This window comes from Seriola aureovittata, chromosome 5 (assembly GCF_021018895.1).
Source record: "Seriola aureovittata isolate HTS-2021-v1 ecotype China chromosome 5, ASM2101889v1, whole genome shotgun sequence".
Lineage (NCBI taxonomy): Eukaryota > Metazoa > Chordata > Actinopteri > Carangiformes > Carangidae > Seriola > Seriola aureovittata.
In genome coordinates, this window is record NC_079368.1 from 15,131,066 (window position 1) to 15,155,244 (window position 24,179).

The window sequence follows — 24,179 nt, forward strand, 5'->3', positions numbered from 1 at the left end:
ACACAGAGGTACGGTAGCCAAAGCCCTACTCCTGTCTGGTGAAAGGAAAGATGCCTGTTGCCTCTACCCTCTATTAATAGTCCATTATGTTGTAAGGTGACTGCTGTCCCTGAGGTAAAGGTAGCCTGTCGACATCTGAGCACAGAGGCAGTGAAGCGGATGAGTTGTCCCCTCCACTGATGTCTTCCTGGCAAACCACATTGTGTGTGTCTGACTTCGGGCTTTGTGTGCCTCTATGTGCGCCTTCTCTGGCTGACTGACTGTCTGACTTGTATTGTGAGTGAAGTAAAAGGGAAACAGTCAGGCAAATGTTACAACATGTTAATGATGGCGTCTTCATTGTATGTGAAGTGATAATTGTGTTGGCTCTCTGATCTACATTTTCTGTAGCACATTTTTATTCTTGTTTTACAATTATAAAACTAATTTAATAATACTTTAGTTTACAATTGCTGCTCTTACACAAGTATTTTCAGTGACTTTAGTGTGTTTGAAGCATTATGTCACATCGGATGTAGCCCAGCATGCATTCACCAATTGTTTGATTTGCAGTGTTAAATATTTGTTTTCCCTTTTTAGAAGGCCAGTTTATATTTCTGATAAATCAATAGTGACCGACTGCCAATTAGAGGTCTAGCCAATAAGGTGAAGGATCACTTCCATTCCCAAGGCCTTCTGTTGTCAAAGCAAAGGCCTAATTCTCTAGCTTGTAGCTGAGAAGCCAAAGGGCAGTGGAGGACTGTAATCAATGCTTTGACTCTGTGGACAAACTGACACACTCAGCACTCCCGCCTGTTAAATTGTAATGAGTTTTATAGAGATTCAACGTTGCACTTGTTATTGATTACTTCTGGCTCTGACACTGCAAGGCTGACTGTCTTTTACTCCACATCAGCCTTTTGCCTAATTCACCCAAAGAGCTTCATTGTGCCGTCTCTGCCAGGACATGTGACAAGATCGTTGTCCTCCCTCTCTCACTGAACTCCTTTCATTTTTAATTTCTTTATTGACTTTTCCTCCCAGTTTTAATACGTTCAGCACTACTTGCTCACCTCTTGAAGTAAATCCGGCTTGGTGCTTTAGTGAAGATTACAGGGCATTAAAGCTTTGAGTGCTACTGGAGCTGCCGTATCAGTGAATCTGGCTTTGTCTTTCATAGTAGACTAGGCCGGCCACGTTTCCTTCTCTGCAGGAGAGTAACTAGATAGTATCAGAGTAAGTGGTCAGAGAGGGTTTCGGCACCATTTGTGTTCCTTTGGAGAGTCAGGTTATGGTGTTACTGCTGGCACACTCAGCTCCTGGGTGAAGGGAGGTGTGGCAGGAGAGTGGTGAGCTAGCCAACCTTGGGCCCAGCTGCAGGGTAAAGCCTGACCTGAACCCTGTTTACTAGCTTGGCACATCAGCAGAGTGACTGGAGCTAGAGATGTGGATGCTGTGATCTAATCTTGTTAATGGGCTCTTCGTTGGTCTTCGCACCAGGCTACAGTGTGTGTGTGTGTGTGTGTGTGTGTGTGTGTGTGTCTGTCTGTCTGTCTGTCTGTCTGTCTGTCTGTCTGTGTCTGTCTGTCTGTCTGTGTCTGTCTGTCTGTGTGTGTAACAGTGACTCTGTGTGCGTGCCTGTCTTGGTGGTCTTTTTGTTTTTATGTGAAGGTGAGAACAGCAAAGTGACGTTAAACTGAGCAGGGAGTCTGGCCACATTCTCACCATCTCATTGCCTCAGTCTTTCAGCAGGTCATGTCATGCTGTCCATATTGCATTATCACTGCTTTGGTTTTCTTGTCTTATGTTTCTTTTTTGTCTTCAGCACGGCATGTTCCCCAGCGTTTCTCTGGCTCTCTCCCTCCATGTCTTGTGATATTTCAGCCCTGAGCCACAACAAAACCTATATACATTCTCATGCTCTGGGTACTGTGTCCTATTTCCCCTGCCCGTCTGTGTATGTCTCCTCATGCTTATGGCCGTCTGTTCTGTGTTGTTCACTGGTTGTTGTTCTGTCATTACATGCTCCAGATCGGTGGATTTGTGTTTTATGAGGATGTGTGCACAGGGGACTGACAGGTAAAGCACTGCAATTCTCTCATGGCTCAGCGCAACATGCAGGACCCTCTCTCATGCCCTTAGCCGCCCCCCACTCACCCCCCCCCCCCCCCCCCCCCCCCCCCCCCCCCCAGAGCCTTAATGCCCCTGTAGTCCTTATCTCTCTTTCCCAGCTTTTGTAGTTTTCTTGACTATAATCTCATGGCCTTTGCATGGCCTCGCCTCCCCACAGGGTAGAGGTGATCTGCATGGATCTCATCTTACTCATCAGCAGCACATTCAGTTTGTTGCCCCTCTTACAGCCAGGACTCTGCAGCTGAGCTCCACTGGGCGAGGCTGGAAACCGGGCTGTTCAGGATCTCTGCCCGGCCTCGTCACGGCTTCGCATGGCCCCAGTGCGGTCTTGCCTGCACAACTGATGTGCACCGAGCGCCAGCAGAAGAGCGGTACACTGAGGCGTTGTTCTGGATTGGCATCATAACAAGACTTGACTTCAGCCAGTAGAGGCAGTGTGAGGGAAGTCACTGCCTGGCAGAACTTTTAAATACATTTCAACCTCTGACTTAGTAGGGAGGCAGCCACCTTGTCAGTGTCAACAGAGACTGGAGCTGGTGTAGGGCTTAGTGCTGCTGAGAGGCAGCTGCTTGTGGCAGTGAGAGCTCACTGAGGATGGATGAATGGATGTTAGCGCCCACAGACAAATCCACATGATTGCATGGCTGCATGCTTCAAAGTGGGCTGTTTCGAAGGGTGTGGACGGGCAATTGTGACATGGAGGTCTGAGGATTTGTTTTATCTGAAGCAACCACCACAGCATGTGATTTCACTGATTAGCTGCTGCCCTCTGGTTGAAGGTGTTAATCAGCAAAATCAGCTGTCTGTGGCTGCACTGAAAATCTGCATACACTCAGCTCTCTGAGGGACACGATGGTCCCTGCCCCGCGGCTTAGCTTGTCTAACTGAGAAAGAATGTCAGACAGCCAGCTTTCCATCACACAACAGTAAATTTAATGTTTCTCTTGAATTTTCTCTTTTGTCTAAGACTTGCACACATAATCTGTTGCCCTTCCTCTTTGTTCTAATCTCTTACCCTACTGCTTTGGCTCCCTCTCCCCTGCTATCACTCTTTCATTTTTTACCACCTCTCACACTCTGTTCTCTCTTTGTTCACGCTGTTATTCATTGTTTGGTTTTGTTCACTACACAGGCTTGGAGCCAGACAATGGCCTTGTTATCTAGACTACTGTGGCCCACTGAATGTGCAACAGTTGGTCTTAGTGGAGGCTACACAGAATACCCACAATTCTGCACACCCACAACAGGGCAGGCAGGTCACGCTGAGCGAATTAGAAGTTCAAACCATCCCATTTGTTTTACATTAGCTAACGCAGGTTTAGGTTTCATGAATAGATGTGCTTCAGAGATGGTGTGCGTTCAGTCGAATGAACAGGTACTTCCATTACTGCTTGGCTTTCAAGGTGACTCTTGACATGATCACTGTGGCAGTCCTCTTTCCCTCCTCGCCTCCCTGCTTGTGCTTATTGGCCATAGGAATGTCAGTTGCTACCTACCTCCTACCTACAACCTTGCTGAATTATATTTTTGCAATGTTCTATTTATGAATGAACTGCTTTTAGGACAAATTCTATGAGCAATGATGATTAACTCATATCCAAGACCAATGTCCTCAGCTCTCGCTTGTGTCTGCCTTTCTTTCTCTCTCTCTGTCTTTCTATTTCTCTCCTTCTGCCTGGTCTTTTGTTGCAGGACGCAGGCGGAGATGGCCCATACGTGTCGTGGAACAATCAACTTGGCCACGGCACACATCGACACAGAGGACGCCTGCAATATTGTCCTGAGCAGTGGTGGCCGCACTTACCACCTGAAGGCTAGCACAGAAGTGGAGCGGCAGAGATGGGTCACAGCGCTGGAGTTGGCCAAAGCTAAAGCCATCCGCATGATGAACGATCAATCTGGTAAGGGCAGCCGAAGCAAGCAGCTACTTACATTTAAAATTTAAGATGCGTGACATGCGTTTTATTGTGGGAGTTCAAGCTAAAAGAGTATAATGCACCCATGAGGCACCGGAGCAGGAGGTTAATGGTCAGAATCTAACATTGACAAACAAAGGCTGGGCTTATACAGTCTGGGCCAAGAGTGTGTTATCCTCTGAACTGAATTGTTGGTTCAGTTATTGCGTTCCCTGCACGGTGAAAGGTGTGTTCTGTACTGACTCAACATGTTCAACGTGATTCTCAGTCCAGCCACTGGTTTCCAGCGTTCCCTGCTATTTGATATTCAGCACAGCTGGTGTTTCAGCTCTTCTTCTTTAATGTAATTCAGGTTCCTGTGTGAGCCAGGAGAGGGCAGCGCTGTCTGCTCAGTCGAGTTGGAAAACAAACTGGAGTATGCTAATGGTACCGTGAGAACTGAGCTTCCATTCATCCTCCTCCTGACAACAGAACACTCTCCTTTCCAAGGGGCAATTTATTCTTGTATGGTTCCTTAGGTGTTGTTGGTCAAAGGCTGTGGGAAAAGCCTGGGAGGACTGTTTTCTTCACGCTTCACCCTGGCATCATCCCATAGCCTCTCCGCCACAGTCTTTTGCAGACGGGGTCTACAGAGACTGACACAGGCTATATATTCCCCTGGCCTCCATTTGAAAGTCAGATCACTAAATATAGACAGGGAGAGAATGTGAGTGCTTTTTAGCTTACCACTTCCCGTAAGTAGGAGAGGAATGCTTGTATTTGTATTTTGAAAAGGTTAGGCTATTGACCAGCTCACAGTATTTGATGTGTATGTGTGTGTGTGTGTGTGTGTATTTGTGTAATGCATATTTTTGGCAGCAAGTCTGTTGTCAAGTTCAATTGGACAGCTCTTGTGCTGCCACAGTTTGATGTTCTGTGTTATATAATATCCCTTACTAGAACATGGCTCTCTTTGTGTATTTAACCTATGTTTTGCACAACATGTTTTGCCAGGTACGTTTCAAGAGAAGTAGTTCACCAGCCAGAGCAGGTGGAAAACACATAAATCTAAACATGTATATCTTTTCTTTTAGTTTGGCATCACTGTTCTTATCTGGCTCCATGGCAAGATTCACGGTTTCAGTTTAATGATTCTTGAAATTCCTTTTAAAAGAAAGTATCTGTTGGAAATGTAATGAAATGAAGAGCAACCTTAGTTAAGATAGTTTTGACATCTCAACTAGGTTTGCAAAAGCTATAATATAAATGCTTCTGCAATCTAATGCTAAAATGAAGTAGCTAGCTTTTTGGTTATAGTAAAGCATAAAAGTTATGACAAAAATGATCCAAATATAAGCCTGCAGTATAACCATGATTTTACTCTAATATAATGATTGACGTATTAGCGTTTCGTTAAAATAGAGAAGGTCAGTTATAATATGTTGTATATATTTTCATTCCTCAAGCTGTCAGTTACCATTTGTCTGTTTGCTCATTGCCCAGATCAGTTTGCTTCAGTGGTGTGCTCAGAGGTAACTACCTGTTTCTCATGTGAGGTCAGCATGTTTGCTTGAAGGATTGGTGCCATTCCCTACTAAATGATATGTTTTTACTCACAAGTCTGTCACTGACTCAGCAGTTTTTCCTTATCCCACTATTCTCAGTAAACTGTTGACATTTAAAGATGTAGTGCAGTTGTTTTGCTCTTCAGTAAAGCTGGAGACTCATGAGAGACAGATTAAAAAACAAAATCCTTGGTATGGGTCAAGCTGGAAAAAAACGTTGGATCTGACAATGCCCAAAAGTCCCTCCCTGCCACCTAAATGCTTGCTTCTTCCAAGTCCACACCAGCTTGTAGTGCAGGGTTTCTGTTGAGTCTGAAATCCAAGCCGAGGTAGCCCTGTCAGTCAGAACCTCTTAAACGATTAACTAAATACTCTGTTTAAAACGCAAAACTTGAAAGCTATAGTATTTATTGCATTAGTGCTATAATTCCCTGTCATACATTTTTTTATGAGCAATACATTTTTTGTACTTGGTTTAAGCTTTGAGTCAGTAAATGCTTTAAAGCTTAGAGAAAGAATACATGTCTTTTGTTTTCTCTACCTTTCTCTTTCACAGCTAATCTATCTGTGGGAGGAGGATTTAAGAGAATGTGAGAAAAGCGACACTGTGTGAGTCCGTCAACAGGAAATCAAATATCTGCACATGCAGCTGCTACTAAAGAGTACTACTTTAATATGTCACTGAATGAGTATATATGTTGTCAGAGCTTATCAAAATGAAATGTATGGATGTTGTTGCCATCAGGCTCTCTTTGAGCATCTCATTCTTTGTCCATGGTGTCAGACAAACATGGATCAGTGACAGGGTGCCCTACATTCATTAACCTGCCCTCTCCTCTCTGTCAGGGGAACAGAGAGCTCCTATTGATCTCCTCAGGAGAGCACAGTGTAAACTGTGGGCACATCATGTTTATCGATAGAGATCAAAGTTACAACTTGATATCCTTATGTTTTTACCTTAGCCCTCTGCTTTGGAACATGGTGTCATTTCTAAAATCTTTACATCCAGTTATATACTTCAAAATTCCTGTATTGAGTTGACTCTCGAGTCTCTCTGTCTGTCAGCCATGAGATTCTCCCTGTGTACAACTGACCTGAACCTTGAATCGGTGACTTTAGTTTTTTATTACTACTGGTGTCACATCTGCAGCCTTTCTATTTATAAGCCCTCTCTCGTAAATTACCCATCATTCCATGAGTGGGTCTTATTTTAATTTAGGCTTAGATTGTATTTCTAACAGCTTCCTGAAGCTATTCACTGTAGTCTAAGCCCTACACATTCAGCAGGGGGCAGTGTTTCTCCTCACTTCAGCATGACCTTTCTTATGGGTTTGCCGGCCTGGTTTTTTGCCTCAGCTTGTGAAAGTGGGATCACAGCCCAATGAATCACTTTTTCCAGTGGTGTCTTGAATTTGCTTCTATTTGAATTTAACACAAGTGAAAATTTGCTTAGAAGGTAAATTTTAGTGGAAACTGGAAAGCTTTTGTGGAAGTTGGTGGAAAAAATTAGAAATTCATAGATGCTGGGACCATTCATCAAGTCACTGGTTTCTCTGGGTCTAGCTGAGTTCAGGCAGATACAGCTGAGGTAGGCAACAGCGAAACAGCACCTGACTCTGATGTTCCCAGCATGCAAGCTAATGTGTATCGTTAGTTCTCGAACAACAGTGCATTGATCTGCATCACTGTTTGATCAACAAGTCAGTCTGACAGTCCCTGGGCAAGGTTTTACTTAAACTGACTCTGGTCATGTGTGCGGGTAAGCTGGTAGTCACATGATTTACTCATAGGGGTTCAAATATTACAGATATTTACATTCAACCTCTTGCTCGCGTAATTTTTTGTCCCATTCTTTTCCTTTATCTTTTTCCTTTAATTTTGACTTCCCAACCACCGCTCTCCGTTTACAGTAACAGGTAGTGCTCTGTCCATGGTCCTGAAACAGTAGGGATATCAAAGAGGACGACATGAGGGCAGATTAGGAATGCCTCTTTAAACACGCTTCATTTGTCCTTCTTTCCACCCCTCCTTCTTTGTCCCTATCTCTTGGTCCTGGCTGTCTCCCTTGTTTTTTTTTCCCTACATTTGCTCCGGCACTCACTCTTCCTTTTTCTTCCACTCTCCCTCTCACTCGCTGTCTGGTTTTCCCGCCCCCTCCCTCTTTCTCCCTCTCTTTCCCCTTCTCTCTCCGTAAGCCATTTACTCTGCTCTTCTTCCAGCGGGGTTTTAGTTCTGAAAGGAGTGACCTTCTGCTTTGTCCATCTCTCGCTCTTTCACCCGTTTCTTCAAGCTTCAAGCTTGCTATTGTCCTGCAAAGTCTGGGAAAAAATAGAAACGGAATAAGGCAGAGTCTCCTTGTAAGTACACGGCTTTTCTTCCAGTTGTGTGGTCCTCAGGAATGTGTGTGTGTGTTTGTGTGTGTGTGTGTTTGCATGCATACATGTGTATCTGATTAAGTTGATTAGATGTTGCTGAGTATTTATTGTCTATCATATATCATAAGTGTATTTAGGCTGATTCACAGTGGATGAATCAAGGGTATCTGTACTTTCTATGTTACAGTAGAGGCTATATACAGTAGATATTTGCCAATGAAACTGTCAAAGTGTACTGAGACTTTGAAATTGGAGAATTATTAAGTAAAATAAGGAAGTAACATGTAAAAACCTTTCACCATCAGCAGAAAATAGAAATCGTTTAGTATGAATTAATTTAGCACTGTACATTGTTTTGCTCTTTTGCATACGTTATGCATCGTGAGCAGGTGATTGAATCTTTCTGGGCAGGGCAGGAGACTCAGATTGTAGGACAGAGTATATAATATGTGTGTTGGTTTTAATAACACCAGTCTATATGGCAATAAATTCAGATAATGTGTGCAGTAACTGTAGCTTCCTTTCCATCAATAAATTCATGACTCACAAATTATTTTAATGATTTACCAATAAAATGGAAAAATGTTTTCTGATGGTAGATTCTATCAAATGTTTGTTTTTTCATGTTTTTTACCACCTCTTGACTGTTATGGAAAATGTAGACACATAGTCTGTTAATCAAAGTAGAGCCAAAAACAGCATCTGAAAGTGTTTTATCATCTGCAAATAAGCAGTTTCTTAAATGACTTATTTTGTGATATTAGGCTTATATAATAAATATTCACATACTTTTAATTAATCTGCCTCTGCTAAATTTTCAATAGGACACATCCTGTGTTAAGTGCTACTGTCTCAGCTCATGAAAAGATGTTAGGACAGATGGCATGCTTATCATCCTCATCAATTAGGTCTGCAGTCGCTGTGGATCGAATCGCTTGTCCTTGTTTGTCTTGGATGTAAAAGCGTGTGCTGGCAGAGGTCGAGTTCTTGGATCTGCTCAGTCCCCTCTGACAAGTCAGATGTAGACAAAGAGATCAGAGTCAGATTCAGTCCTGTAACATAACAAACGTCACTGCCAGATGAAGCCAAGCTCCTAACTAAACAACTGAAATGAATCCACCTCATTGTAATTTTTCTACTGGATTTGCTGCCTGTTTTCTAACTTAAAACTACTTGGCATTTTCCCTCTTACATCTAAATTCACATCCTGTCCCCCCTCTCTTTTTTCTTCTCTTCCTGTGATTATACTCTGAAACCACACTGGGCAAACTATCTCTTTCTAGCTGAGGTATATTGAGTGGACTCCCACCAGTACGTGACTGCTATCTGGACAGTCAAGGGATGGTATTTCCATCTAAATTAACATTGTTGCAAGGTTAGTGGAAACGCATCGTTTACCTATTAATATTAGACTGATGGTTCACACACATTAACTACTGCTGACAGTATGACAGGAAAGCATCAGAACAACGGCAGCCAGAGTAGCAGCGATGCCAAAAAGTATTCAAAAAGGTAGATTGGATTAAATGTTTTGTGATAGCTGTTTTTTTTGTTTTTTTTAAATTAACTTTTGTGTTGCAGGTGGCATTGATGTATTTTCATTCAATAATTAGATCAGGCTTGATCGGACCAAAACTAGGACTACTAACCACTAACAAAATTAGTTGAAAATAACAGAAATTATCCTTTAAAAAGAGGCCATGTGTTTGATAACAGAATATTATGAGCAGTCTGTTTCCGTTCTGCTTGTGTGTGTGTGTGTGTGTGTGTGTGTGTGTGTGTGTGTGTGTGTGTGTGTGTGTGTGTGTGTGTGTGTGTGTGGTCATATGATTTTGCGTGTGGGATAATTAGGTTTGAATATAATATTGTGCTTGTAGTAGTCATGCCTTTTGTTTCTTACATGGGTGTTTTGGTATTAGACCATTGTTAACTCAGTGTAATGGATCTATAAATAATGTTAATCATAACTCCATACAGTCAGTGGACAGTGCTATTGAAGCACTGTATTGTTACAGAATCCACACTATATTCCTGGCATTATCGGGCTGTCCTTTGTTTTTGTTTTTTTTTCTGCACTGTATGGCTCTGTGTGACTCAGTGACCTGCTGTATGCCGCAAGAAACTCGAATTCATTATTAAGCTAGCATTGTGTCCCAGTCGACACACACATTTACTCTCTGTCACATTTCTGCTTTATCAGCAGTGAGCAGAAGTTGAGAAATTGAGAACGCTGATACAGGCAGGTCATTAAAATATTAGTTGAACATTGTGCAAGGCGGTCAGCTAGGACAATAGTGGTTCAGTAAAGGGTTCAGTTTTCCATTTTCCTCCTTTTTTATCCGCTTAGTGGATTTCTGTGTTGTGACACCTCTTTTTCCTGGTCAGGTGAAGCTATTTGTGCCAACTTCTGGTCTTTTCTCCGCAGTCAGCTAATAGTGTTTTTCTCACAGCATTATAATCTAACACAGTGGGTTTGATATTGTTTTGCAGTTGTGTAAAGGCCACCACTGTTGGAAGCCCAGTTGTTTGTGAACAGTATGAATTTAAACTTGTGCGTGTGGCCTTTCATGCTAAGGGCTGTGAGAGATGATAACAAACAATCATAATTTTTTTATGAAACATTCCTTTCAGCCAAGCTGTTGGTTCAAGACAGAAAACATAATGTCAGAATTGTTGAGCTTAACAACTTAACCATACAGACGAAAACTGTGAGGCTGAATAACTGTGGCGTACAGACTGTCTTGAACTGATGCTAAAGATGATTCTAAAAGTATCAGAAAAGAGGGGGAAAGGCTAACACTTATTTTAGGTTGTTTTAGTGATTTCTGTTGTGTTTGAGTTGTTTTTACAACATTCTTTGCTTGACTTTAGATCAGGGTTGGTAGCAGTCTGTATCAGGCAGCATCAGTCATAGGACTGGAGAAGACCCTGCTACTTTTGGTTTCTATGGCTGCTGACATTACGTGGTTCATGGTTCAGTATTGTCACAATATTCTGAGCAAAATGCTAACCAACATTATTGTTTTTAAAAATGTGATCTGATCTTCATCTTGGTTGTATAGTAAAAAAAAATAGAAACAACATAAAGAGCTGTACTTTTTCAGGTTTTTACTAAAGGCAGCATGTATGTGAACCTGCAGAATAACAGTTTCCATGAAAGGACTGGTAATTTAAGTTTGGAGATCTGGAATAAAAAGAAGAATTTTAGCACAATTAACAAACCTTCTAAAATCTCAAGGACACGATGTCATTTCTACTGTTCATATTTATTAGTCGACAATAAGGAAAACGACAACAGTGGTGTTCATGCAAGAACAGTTTGCCCTCAAAAAACATTTCCTAAAAACATTTTGTTTCTCAACCTCGATTACTTAACAATGTTTCAAATACAGAAGTCTAAACATTTTGCAAAGTAAAAGACAGTCTTATAATTGGAAGTACAAAAAAAATATATTAACACCAGGACCTCACCACATTCATGAAGCATGGTGGAGGGAACTTTATGTCCAGCGTCTGGACAACCTGCAGCATCTGGGGAATTGTAATGGTTTCCACAGGAAAATATGAAGGTATCTGATTAGAGTCTGAATCTTAAAGAGAGGTCAGGTCACAGAATGTGATAATGACTAACACTAGCAAAGAAATAAGCCTTCCACAGCAGGTTATGATTGATTAAATTTTGCTATCTGTCTTGACCCTAAGCCCATTAAACTGTACATGCAAGACATCCCACAAATGTCACAGAAACTGAAACTATTCTTTAATGAGCGGTATTTCAAAATACTGCTCATTCTTGCAGCTGTGGTCAGGAGCCATGGAAACATTTGGCTGATGTTTATCACTTCCTAAATGTAAAATTCACATACTTTTTCAAATCTAGGGCTGTTGTTGCTTAAGCAAGAACTTCAGTCAGGAGTACATAAACCTATCTGAAAAGTACATGGTATGTCAGACATTTTGTTGTCATGGTCTCTGTCTGCCTGTCTGCAGTAGACACACTGTTAGATAAGATTTATGTTCTGTGAAGCAGATTGTCTGTTCAAATAGAGTAATTGCATTTGCATATGAATGAGGAGAAATATTTACCTTTACTTCTACATGCTTCAAGACACGTGCAGCAATATTTTTAAAGACTCCTCTGACATCCAGCTGTTAAAGACACAACTCACAGAGATATTAACACTGCACTACCAGCACCAACAGCTGCCATGTAAAGATGCTACCTGGACTTGAGTGTATCCTTCAGTGATGACTAAGTGCATGCAGGGCTGGATGATTCATTACCCCAGCGTATTGAGAGTCGGCTGTAATTTCACTCTTCTGCGTGGGGAATTCACATGAAGTGTTGTTTCTGTTTGTGATCATCAAGTTGATGCATGGTCCTCTTACTTTAAGTCACCATAGGCTGATGCAGGAAGCGGTTACTCTTAACTCTTACATTTGTGGTTAATTAAAGATCTTCCACCTCCTTTGGATAAGCGGGTTTTTATCACCACAGGAGTCCATTAGGAGAGCTCAGTTTCGTCTTGTGTTTCACTGCAGTCGATTTTTGTCATTCAAGGGGTCTTCTGTTGCTTCAGTGACAGTGGGGCAGCACAGTGTCTACATAATGGCATGGATCTCTTTTGGCATGGATTAATGACATTTACTTTATATGGCTACTCCTGCAGAAATTGACACAGCTTAATGTTTTAAATGGTCTCAAATTTAGAATGTCTGACTTCTTACATGTCATTTTAAAATGAGCTTTTTCCCACAGATAAAAGCTCTTAACTTTACAAAAAACGGAAATCCCAGGGGAGATTAGAAGCCACAAATTTTTGATATTATCTGACGAATTAGCTCAAATGTCTTAAAAATCTCAGGCTCAATCACCCCAAACGTCTTCCTCGTTACAAAGGGAACAGGCAAACCCCCTCTGGAAGGTCCTGGGAATGCCCACCAAGCTCTCAGCCTCCACCGTATATACATATACACACACACCCACACACACATCCATCTGGATACACAGTATTGTCTGCCACAGACCTAGTTGTTTGAATTCATATTGTATTCCTCAGTTAGTTTTTGTCATGTGTCTTTGTCTTACTTTGTATATTCTCTTTTGTGTGTTTGTGTGTCCCTGTACTTGTCTACACTTGTTTTGTAATCCCTTCATTGCACAATAAACATGGTGAAAAAAAGCTTTCTCACTTGAACTGAGCTGTTTAACTGGTTTTAATGAGCTCAGGGCTTGTGCATTCAGGCTGAGGAAAGTGTTTGGGTTCCTGGTTCTTAATGCAGTAATTGGCTTAATGAGACTGTAACTCGTGTTGTTTAAACACCCTCCTTCTTTTTAGTTTGTCTTTCAGACGGTTTGGCCTTCCAACTGTCTCTCCTCCATTAAATAAACAGGGAAATGTGGAGATAAATTCCTGCCTAACTTTGGGATTTCAAAAGAATATCATGCTTTATTTGGAGCGACCAAGATTTTATTCCAGAGTCCACAGCTATTTCTTACGTTTGAAGCCTTTTATGGAGACTGAGACTAATGGCTGAAAACAAAATAAATTATAGAACAGACAGTTTAAACAACTTAAAAATGCAGATGAAAAGATGATGTATTTTAGATGCTCATGATAAAATGAGCAGTTATATCGCTGTTTTTTACCAGCCAGATTTCCTCTCTTTGTATGGTTAAACTTCCTGTAGTGAGGAAAAGAGATGACGAAGGTCAAGTATGAAATTAATTGAAGTTTCATGCTTCATTGCCGCCTCGAACATGCCCCGGGACATTTAAGTGATGTTATTTATTAATAGCCCAACGATCTCTACCTGTCAGCACTTCTCTCACCTCACTTACAGTCCACAGCGGCTCTATCCTGTTACCTGGTTTTGCTGTTGTCAGATATTTTACAGAATGCAACACAGATATTACAATAGACAAGCTTCATGTGAAGCAGTGTTTTAATCAAGGGGGGAGCTCAGTATATTGTTGCCCTGCTGTTTTTGTGTATTTTATCCATGCAGCAACCCGTGGAAGAAGGACCTGGTGTTTCACCGTGAAGCAGTCACAGTTTGCTTTTGTTTAAGGCCTGGTCAAAGATGTTCATGTGCATTACTGATAAATGTAAGGGGTTTTTAGTTTAAAAATACACTGGTTATTATTTATTACACAAGGTTAAAAAGCAAATCTTTTCATTTCTAGAGGTATTTAAACAAAAAATTAACACTTTGATAACGCTCATGAAATATTCATACACACTTGACAGAGATCATTTATAACTGGATGAGGCTGAATGATGAAGAAAGCAAAATCAAAATGACAATGTATCTGTTTACCTGGATAAATTGCAGTATGACCAGTGAAAGATTCTGGACTCATGCACTACACTTTGAGCTGATTTACAATTAGATATTGCTGATTGTTATAGCTATTCTCATTTTAATCATATGAGATTCACACTATTAATCTATTAACTGAAAACTGCAATGAGAGTAAATGTCAGTTGGTAATTCAATTTATCATCAACCCTGCGTGTCTGTCTGTGTGATGTGCTTGAAATTGAGTTATCATGATAATATTGAGGATATTTTCATATCTCTATATATCATCACAGTAACATAAAATAATCAAACTGATGTTTGTTGTATCCTCTATTGCTGGATAGCAGAAATTTGTGAACAATAACAATATATATACAATATATAATAATATGGTCATTCTGTATATTGCGATGTGATTCAAATTAAATTACATTAATGATATATTGAATAATTGTCCATTCCTATGTAGCTATGCTGTAACATGCATGCTAACAGAAAACCCTTCAACTCTAGAGGGCATGATGGGTTCAGGTGACCTTGAGTTACTGTAGAGTGTGATACTCTGGCAGTAATATTGAAATGATAACCTTCACCTGCTTTGAGGAGCGAGCGAGCCAGGGCTAACTACGGCATGAATTGTGCTGTATTAGTACAGTGACCTTGACCTCTCTGTGGGAGGTCAGAATTTAAGTGATCTATCAGGGGACAACAGAGGAATATACATGAACCAGTAGGAGAGGAAATAAAAATTGTTTGACCTTTTGCCCATTGTCTGGTGATACCATTTATTCTGAAATCTTTTCATCCCTCATGTCACCTCATGTTGTCATTTTTGAAGACACACAGCTTTTCCTTGATACCATCTCTGCCATTTAACTTTATCTTACACTGAAATAGTTGACTTTTGCTGTAAAGCTACGAAGGCAGCAGATGGCGGGTCACAGAGAGGAGGCAATGCATTATGGTCTCAGCTGTATACATGACTGCTGGCTGCCGAGTCCTATCTCCTCTCTGCTTCACTCCCTCCCTCCCTCCCTCCCTCCCTCCCTCTCTTCCTCCCTCTCCAATCTGCACTGCACTGAGAGAAGCATGTGGAGGAGAATTGTAAATGTGCCGAGCTTTGTGAATGTGTGTGTGTGTGTGTGTGTGTGTGTGTGTGTGTGTGTGTGTGTGTGTGTGTGTGCTTGTGCGTGTTTCCGGGAGAAAGGGAAGCAATGCAGGAGAGGAGATAGGAATTACAAGAGGGAGCGCCTTCATTGCTCCCCACTTCATTGTATGTCTGTACTGTAAGTATGTGTGTGTGTGTGCGTGTGTGTGTGTGTGTGTGTGCACTGCAATGCTGAGTAGAAAAAGTCGCTGCCTCAGCCCCCCCCTTGCTGGGATTATGTAGCGGCCCAGGGCAGTGTTGCGTCTCAGGGAGCGTGGAGTGGGATCAGGCCCACAGAAAGTGGGATGAAGGGCCGGAGCTGCTGGGAACCAGGGACGGTCCGCTCCCTCTGCAACTCGGGCTGCCTGAGTAAACTCAACCAGGGTCAGTACAGCTATGGCTAAAGCTATAGCGCAGGAGCACGGAGCTGTCACACTCCTGTCTATCTGTCCAGCGACAAAACCTTCCTCATCCTGCCATCTCCTCCTCATCATATGTTTGAGAGGTAGCTGCCATTCCTCCATCCATCTACCTCTCTGTGGCATCTGTCATCTGTCGCCATGGATGTTCACATTTCTGCAGCCTCCTTTAACAATGCAGCGCCAGCGTCTCTCCTCTCTCCTGCACTCCACTGCATGCAGTCTCCTTTCCCTCCTTCCCTTCTTTCTCCTGTACTGCTCTCACTCAGACTCATTTCCCCTCTCTCCTTTGCGCCTGCTCCACCTCACATTTGCATATGGATGAGTTGGAGCCTGCCAAACCTACGTGTTATATTGGCAACGTGCATCTGTGTACGCATATAATGTGTGGAGAGTTTATTGCACCATCAGAAACTGTAAAAACGGGGGCTCTGTATATCCCAGGGTCCTAGAACCTGTCTTTCGGAGGACAGGACGAGTTTAATGTGTTCATATAATGGAGTGGTGAGGACAGTCAGGACTACAGATTAATAGGATTTTTGCACTGTCCCCTCTCGAGCAAACCAGCCTGCATAACGTGTAGTCCAAATGATAAAGGATTTTGGACGGGAAAAAATCTACATTAAATTACTGCTCATGGCGGGTTAATAGCATCCTATAGAGTGTACTTCATTTTTTTTCTGTATATGATTATGTGACCTATGGAGGAACAATGAAAAATGTGTTAGTGTTTTTACCTCATTGTCTCTTCCTTCTTCCCTCTTCCTTCCGTCTTGTTTTATCTTACCACCTCTCTCGCTTCATCTGTGTTTTTGTTGCGTGTGTCACAGTTGGACAATATTGAGTTGAACAGCTGTGCTCTTAAGCCCTGGGCTTCCTGTCTCCTCACTTTGCCTGTTTGTTCACTGAAATGAGTTTGGCATAGGTAGTAGAAGACTTGTTGTTTTAATTTTTCATAGTAGGCTTCTGCACACTCTTACACAAACAACATGAGTCAGACCAAAACTCTAAATATTTCTCTAATAGGCAATAGCCTGAAATCCTCTTAGGACAAACTAGAACTAGCTGCTCTCTTACACTGTTTCAACATAGTGTGACAGTTCAGAGATATTCATGAGTACGTGCTGTGTGTATAAGTGCTAATATAAATTTAAGATGTGTTTTAATACAGAAAGTAGCTCTCTCTGCTGGTGTGGATTGGAGATCAGTGTTTTGATATGATACATGAATAAATATAACTAGAATAAGACACAAACAGCTTTCAGCTACTGTCATTTTTCAAAGGTTGTAAAGCAGCCATAAAGAAATGGACATTTAAAGATATATTTCTTACTTGTTACGAAGAAGTGGCTCAAATTTCACAGAGAGTCTGATGTTGATCATTCATTTGTTATGAAAGGATTTCTAAATATTTTTTAGCTATTTAGATAGAACGATCTACTTCTTAATTGTGTTCAAGGACACAGATAAAGATACATGGACAGACTAACATAAACCATATAGATGATGTAAATTAGTCCTCTGTTGTTACCAAGCAACAAAATCCTTCAAAATGGCACCAATCTAGTGGCTCCTCTCAACCCAACCGTTCAAGGCAGACGACCGCCACCTTGAGTCTGGTTCTGTTGCAGGTGTCGCTACATGCTCACTCAGTGTGGGAACTGTTGGTTTTCTCTCTGTGATATTGTAAGGTCTGGGTCTTGACCTTAGCCTGTAAAGTTTCCTTAAGATAATGTATGCTGTGAGTTGGCACTATACAAATTGAATTGAATTGAATTGAATCAAAATAAAGACCAGTTCTTAGTAGAACATAGTCTAATGTAAGTTTCATGCAAGTTTAGTAAGTGGAATTTCGGGGGGAAGTAGGAATCACTGTAGCTCATGAAAATGGAACTGACTGTGAGAGCAACTGCCAAAAAAAGCAACAAATAAATAGCCTGAATAATAAGATGCTTTACAATGTCACAATTCCCCATGATGGAGAACTCTGAAAGGCACACACATGCCAAACAATCATGTCTGGTAGACAGCCATGCTGTTGTCACTGCCATGAAGGCAGTGCTCCAGTTTTAGACATGCGCTGGGATTTGTGAAAAATTAAAGCAGAGAGCAGCCTAAGAAAGCTGTGAGAAAAAAACTACAATCATTCCTCAAAAATTCCTTAAAGTAAGGATGATTTCTTAGTGTTAACATACCTGATTGCAATCTGACAAGCTTCTGAAACATTTTGTGAGTTCTGTCTAATTAAATTCAAATGATCATGCAGTTGTGCAAGTCCTATGTGCACATATCTGCACTACAGTTATGTAAAATAAATGTCAGAGATACAGAGAATACCTGCCTCTGGTACTGTATTGCTCCCAGAAAGTGAAGCGCACTTTTGCCCTTGTACCACATTTTGTAGGTCTCATACACGTCACTTCATTCTTATCTATTTGTGTAGTGGAAGCATCCGTGCCTGACCATGAAAACATTTTATTTATGAATTTGTAGGATATATCATTGATAATCAGAGGCATCTGCAGTCGGAAAATGAGATGTTCTCAGGTCCCAGTGGAAAGCTCTCGGTGTACTCAGGCTGTTATGATGGACAGAATTATTTTGAGTGGTTTGTTGACATGTAAAATCTCTTGTGGAGCCGCACTGCCGTGCGAGATTCTACATCAGTTTGATAATCAGTTCTTGTGATAATCAGAGCTCTGAGCTTCTCTGTTTCCAGAGAAGAATAGAGAGTGAAAACTTTGTCAGTGTGCACAGACAGTTGACATTTCACTCTTATCGTTCTGCAGCTATAAACAAACATATCCCCTACGCATACTGGATGCATGTTTTAATAAGGGTTGGAGTGCAGGGTCAGCCCCTCGAGCTCCTGCAATGCTCTCATCATGTTTAATTTTTCAAATATTGATGCACATAATTTAAGAGTACTTTAAAGACACCTCTGCTAGCGCTCTGAGAAGGCAGTCACCTCAGCTGTGGTTTTATGGTTACCTTCGTGGCTCATTATCTTGCAGCACTGGCACCCAGACAATTAGCATGATGGATAACAATCTTGCCATGTTCTGAGGTTACTGAGTCATGGATCATGATCTTGCTACATCTTTCTACATTCTCAAATAGGAGATCAAATGTTTTGTAGAACTTGAGATGGCAATACAGGTAAAATCCTCCTTCACTGTAAGTGCCTATTGCAAGCGTGGACACAATAACTGCACAGGAATGTCTGTTTTTGTTAATCCAATGAATTCAACACCTGGCCAATCAAGGAGCTTCATCACATTGGTGGAAAAAAATGACTGATGATTTGAATAAAGCAATCCTGCTAATTGATATGCAACATTATTGACCCAAATGACCTAATACAATACAGCCAGTAATTTTAAAGTGAGCGCCACCTCAGAATAAACTGGCAAAATTTGGTGGTTGACAAATCTGTTTTATCTCATGGTTATTAGTAATGCCCAAGTCTAGTGTCCAAATGAATGCTACTATGATACTTGTATGCAGCTAAGAAGCAGCACATAAACTTCACATGTCGCATAGAAGGAAGAGTCATATTCTGTCATTAGATTATGATCCCTGAGCCTGTAATACCTCTTTTTTTTCGGCCACTTGGGGCTTTTTAGTTGCTAAATTCTCCACAACGTTCTCCAGCTAGTCGCTCTCTGTGTCTGTCTGCTTTTGGCTGCTGGGCAGGTGGCGTACGGAGAGTTTTTAGAGTTTTTTTTCTGTGCAAACAGCTATCTGCTGCAGCCGAGGACACTGATATGAAAGCTGTGAGAGTGAACCAGAACAGTGTAGTTGCAGGCCGGACAGCTACACAATGAGCTGAAACTCGCTATGAAGCTCCTTAAAACTGAGAGGAGCATCACTTCAAGAGACACCTTTTTTTATACTCTCATTTGATACATTGTTATCATAAAAATATAAATTATAGTTGCTTTAAATGATTTTGTGGTTACCATGGCAACAGAAAGTGTAGTTTAATATCATAGAATCCAGCAATCTGGGGAATAAAATTGCAAAAAGTAACAATTGCATGTGTGCATCATTTCTTGTGATTTGTGTTTTGAAGGCAGCTTGAATCAAACACAGGAACTCTAACACTAACAGTGAAACCTACCATATACACAGGTAATTACATATTGTAAATACATTGAATGGCTATTTCAGACAAAATGACGACCACAAATAACATCGACATCAAGGTTCGTTGTCATGAAAATCTTATAACTTTAAATGAGCAATAATACTACATCCCGAGCACGCATTAGTGTATTAGGTTTGTGTGCATTTGTTAGGTAACTAATGAAAAATTGTGACATGCAAGTCAATTGTTTAAGACTGGAAAATGTGCATTATGTTGTGGAATAGCCCCTGATGTGCTCTCTACCTCTGTTGATGAAACCAGTCCGTCAAAAGCATTAATATTTTTATCTTCATATTTCCGCCCTGTTTTATGTGAGTCACGGCCGCGGTAAACAGACCCTCCACTTCACAGCCTGAGCAGATATTGCATGCATGGAGATGAAAAATTTATGCATGTGAGAATGCATTTAATTAATGTATGCTTACCAGACTTGTATACATTGGTTTTAATTGAACTCATTGCGTTTCTTTAAAAACAAAAATCTTGTACATCAGTCAATGAAGAGATCACTGTAGACTGCTTCAGATGGTTGACGCTTGCGTCACACTTTGCTTGTTTTTGCTTGTTTGTCGTTTCTCTACAACAATAAGCTTTTTTATTACTGCAGTAATATCCTGGAAATCCTGATACAGTGACCAGACTTGAGTAGATGAGCTCAGTTAGTATTCTCAAGTTGTAGGATAATTAATAACCTCAACCTTCAGACTGTAGGAGTTATGCAGTAACCAAGAGCCATTTTCCCCCCTCACAGGTTTAACATACCAGCTGGGAATTTATAAAATTTACTCGGTATACCAGAATATAAATCTACAGTTTAGTAGTCAGCAGAGTGATCGTCTTTCTGTTTGTCTATCCTGGCACATTATAAAATGTTACTGAATTAAAACACATTGTTTAGTTGCTGCAGTTTGCTGTTAATCTTTTCCTTTGTTGTTTGCTGCTTACTGAGAGTGTTCGATTGGATACACTGCCAGAGCTGTACTGCAGAGCTTTGGGGACAGTGATGAGTTGCACTGCACAGTTCCTCATTTGCTTGGGCAGAGCTGAGCGCCATGTTACTGCCTTTAACCTGCTGTCTCCTGTGTTTGTCTCCTTGTGATGTATCTCACGGGAGGTATGGAGCCAGTTAGCAATTACTGGCCAGGATTACACTCCCATCCCCTGGGACACATCCTCGTTCTTCATTGGGCTTGTTCTCACTTCTGTTTCTGATAAACTTCTCATATATTCCCTGTCTCTTGCACACTCCATCAGAACAGTCATCTCCCTCTCTCTTTGCTGTCAGTGGTGGGAGAATTATTTACCAGCCACAGGTATAAACACGCTCTGTGCTAAACCTGCAGTGATATTCACACATGCATTGAGGCTGGCTAATTTGAATCAGTGTCTTAGAATCATAATGATTAATTCATTATGTTATACAGTATGTCACAGTGTAAATGTATGTCTCTTAGTAGTTTAACAAAGAACAAATATAATTTATAGAAATGATGCTGTAAACCATAACAAGATTTGACTACACTCAGATCAAGTATAGACATACCTGCCTCACGGCTATGCTGCTGGCAGATGAATTTGCTCTACAGTCCACAGCACCATGGTGACTGAGCTGTAAAAATAAGTGGTAAATAACATTAGAAATGAAAGTGAGCTCTGACATTAGTTTCCTCTCTGATTAGGCATTTCACTATGTTTAAATGCCATCTTTAATCCAGAGGGGTCGTACATTTCTCCCATGTGCTCACCTACTGGCCATGCACGTCTCTCTACCACAGGGTGACGTCTTGTCAGCCGGAGGCCTGGCTCCACTGATCTGACAGCCTGTCCTCAGGGACGAGCAGAGAGACGAGCCCTGACAGTGGGATAGCAGCGTGCCGCTCTCCCAATTACATTCTCCCATTGCCTCTTTTCTTGCTCTCTCTCGCTTTGCCTCGCTCTTCTGTGCTCACCACTGAGATGGACAATGAGGAAGGAGCGAAGAAGCAAAGACGCTATACACATGCTGAGGAGGAAGATGGATGTGTGTTTTTTTTGTTGAAATGTTGATTTGATGAGCTGTGACCTATAAGCTTGTATCTCTGCTTGCTTCAGATGCAGATATTTGCTTAAGATATATCACCTCAGGAGGAGAATGCAGTGGAGGTGGAGGCATGGTGAAAGATGGAAACAAGCACGCATTTGCGTTGAAGCGGGATGTTCTTCGAGGTTGTAAATTGTGTGTGTGTGTGTGTGTGTGTTTGTCGGGGGGGATCTGCCCTTGAGGCATGACTGGGGTGGTAATGGGCCCCTGGCCTTGCCTCATGGTGCCGACTTTGCTGTGGTGAGCCATCCATCCACATCTTCTGTTGTGAAGGAAGGGGTTGGAGATGTGAGAGGGTGAGCTAGGCAGTGACACTGATGCAGACAACATAGACAGGCTATTTACTGAGTTTACAGCTTTAGTTTAAAACCCAGTATTCACTTTTTATTCCAGGTCTTAGTGATATACAGTTGAAAGAATTTTTATTATATATTGTTAAATGATATTGTGAAAGGTTTTCATCTCATTCAAACTTGTCCGCTAGTGCCTGACATTTCATTGATGCTACATGGATCTGGCTCAGTGAACTGAAAGGACAGAGCAGAAAGGACATTTGTGACAAACTTTGTTTAAGATTGAAGAAAGCTTTGTGTCCCGGTGTCTCCTTGTAGTTACAAGCTGTCTACACAGAGCCGATATCCCACATCTGTGCTCTTGCAGCTCGTTTCAGTGAGGTTTTGGAAAGAGAAGAGGTTTTGCAGACGACATGTTGTAAGCAGAGTCTCTTCTAAACAAATATTCCTTGGGACATGTGACAGTTTATTTTTAAGTGGCATTGCTTAGAGCTGCTGAACTCATTGGCAGAATGAGGGTGAATAATATGAGCAAGCCTTGACTGCAGTGCTTCAAATGTCCTCACTTAGTCATTTATTTTAGTTTACTTTCAAATGTCCAAACAGTGCATATCATTAAATTGGAAACAATCATTATCTTGAGCCAATGTACTGTTTTTTTTAAATGTGTGAAATGTCTCTTGCATGCTTTTTGTTTTTTCCTCAGCACCTCTAAAATGTCTCATTACCTCCCAGTGTCCCTTTAACAGTGAACTGCATATTATCCAGGCCCTCTGTAATTTCACACTCTCAAATGAGTGATGATGACGTGATGCACAGTACTGGTGTTGAGTCTACTGTAACTCAGGCAGTGGTGACTTTGCCATTCAGTAACCTTGGTTTTCCATCAGAACAAAAGATGTTGTTGTTTGATTTCCCCTGAAGGGGTTACTATGGGTCAGTCTCCAGTGTTCTGTACTTTCATTTTGCCTTGAAGGAACTTGAGGGCAGGATGCGTTATACCCTGCAATCAACTGAGGTCTTTGCACCTGGCACACTCTCAAAACACCGTACCTTTGTCCATGGCTGACCCACTCGAACTTTAACAGGTACTCTTGTCAGGGGTTGTGTGTGTAACTTTCACTTTCATAACAATACCCTGTTATTGTATATATTGTGTACATATTGTTTATTTTATTGTTTACATATTGTTAATTTAATGTACACTGATTAGTTGTTTGTTCATGTTTAATACACAATCTCCCGTTAACACTGATGAGACATCGAGGAAACTTGCAACAATGGTGCATCTCACCACTGTCTTTTGGCCTTTGAAAAATTGCACTAATTGGACAAGATCAAAATGAAATGTTATAATAATTTGCCATATCCATGGCTGTGTGTTCTAATTAGATACATTTTGGTTCACATATCCAGTTATCCTTGTTCTACAAAATTAACTCCAGAACAGTCTAGTCTTTATTTGACTTAAAGAACATTTTCAGTTTCTCCAGAAGCAGTTTTTCATTTATTTTCTCTTAGGATAAATAAAGACTAAACCTCTTTTGTTGTTGTTTTATTACTAAGTAAATGTATGTCTGAAATGATTTTTGATGTTTTTCTAATATCAAAATGTCTCTCTTTTTGGAGTGCCGCTGTGTATTAGAGGTTAAGACAGTGATCAGTTTGAGTCAGACCTTTTTTGCATATTGATCTCTCTCACCCATTTACTGTTATCTCTCTTCTATCGTTACCTAATAAAAGCATAAAATGCCCTTTTGGGCAAAAATATTCTTTCTTCCTGAAAAAACATTAAAATACTCTTGATGACTCACATTTTTAACTTTAGGGCGTATGC

At 41.1% G+C, this 24,179-nt stretch overlaps 1 protein-coding gene across 3 annotated transcripts in view; it reads left to right on the forward strand.

Moving 5' to 3' along the window:
- The window catches only part of osbp2b (oxysterol binding protein 2b), a 48,614-nt gene that overhangs the window by 2,558 nt on the left and 21,877 nt on the right, over window positions 1-24,179 (forward strand). For 2 of the 3 annotated variants that reach the window (XM_056377083.1, XM_056377084.1), the window contains exon 2: window positions 3,805-4,013. In XM_056377083.1, coding sequence (XP_056233058.1) covers window positions 3,805-4,013 — 209 coding nt within the window. Of the gene's footprint in view, window positions 1-3,804; window positions 4,014-15,690; window positions 15,785-24,179 lie in introns of those variants that run through there. The other variant, XM_056377085.1, reaches the window with a different exon arrangement.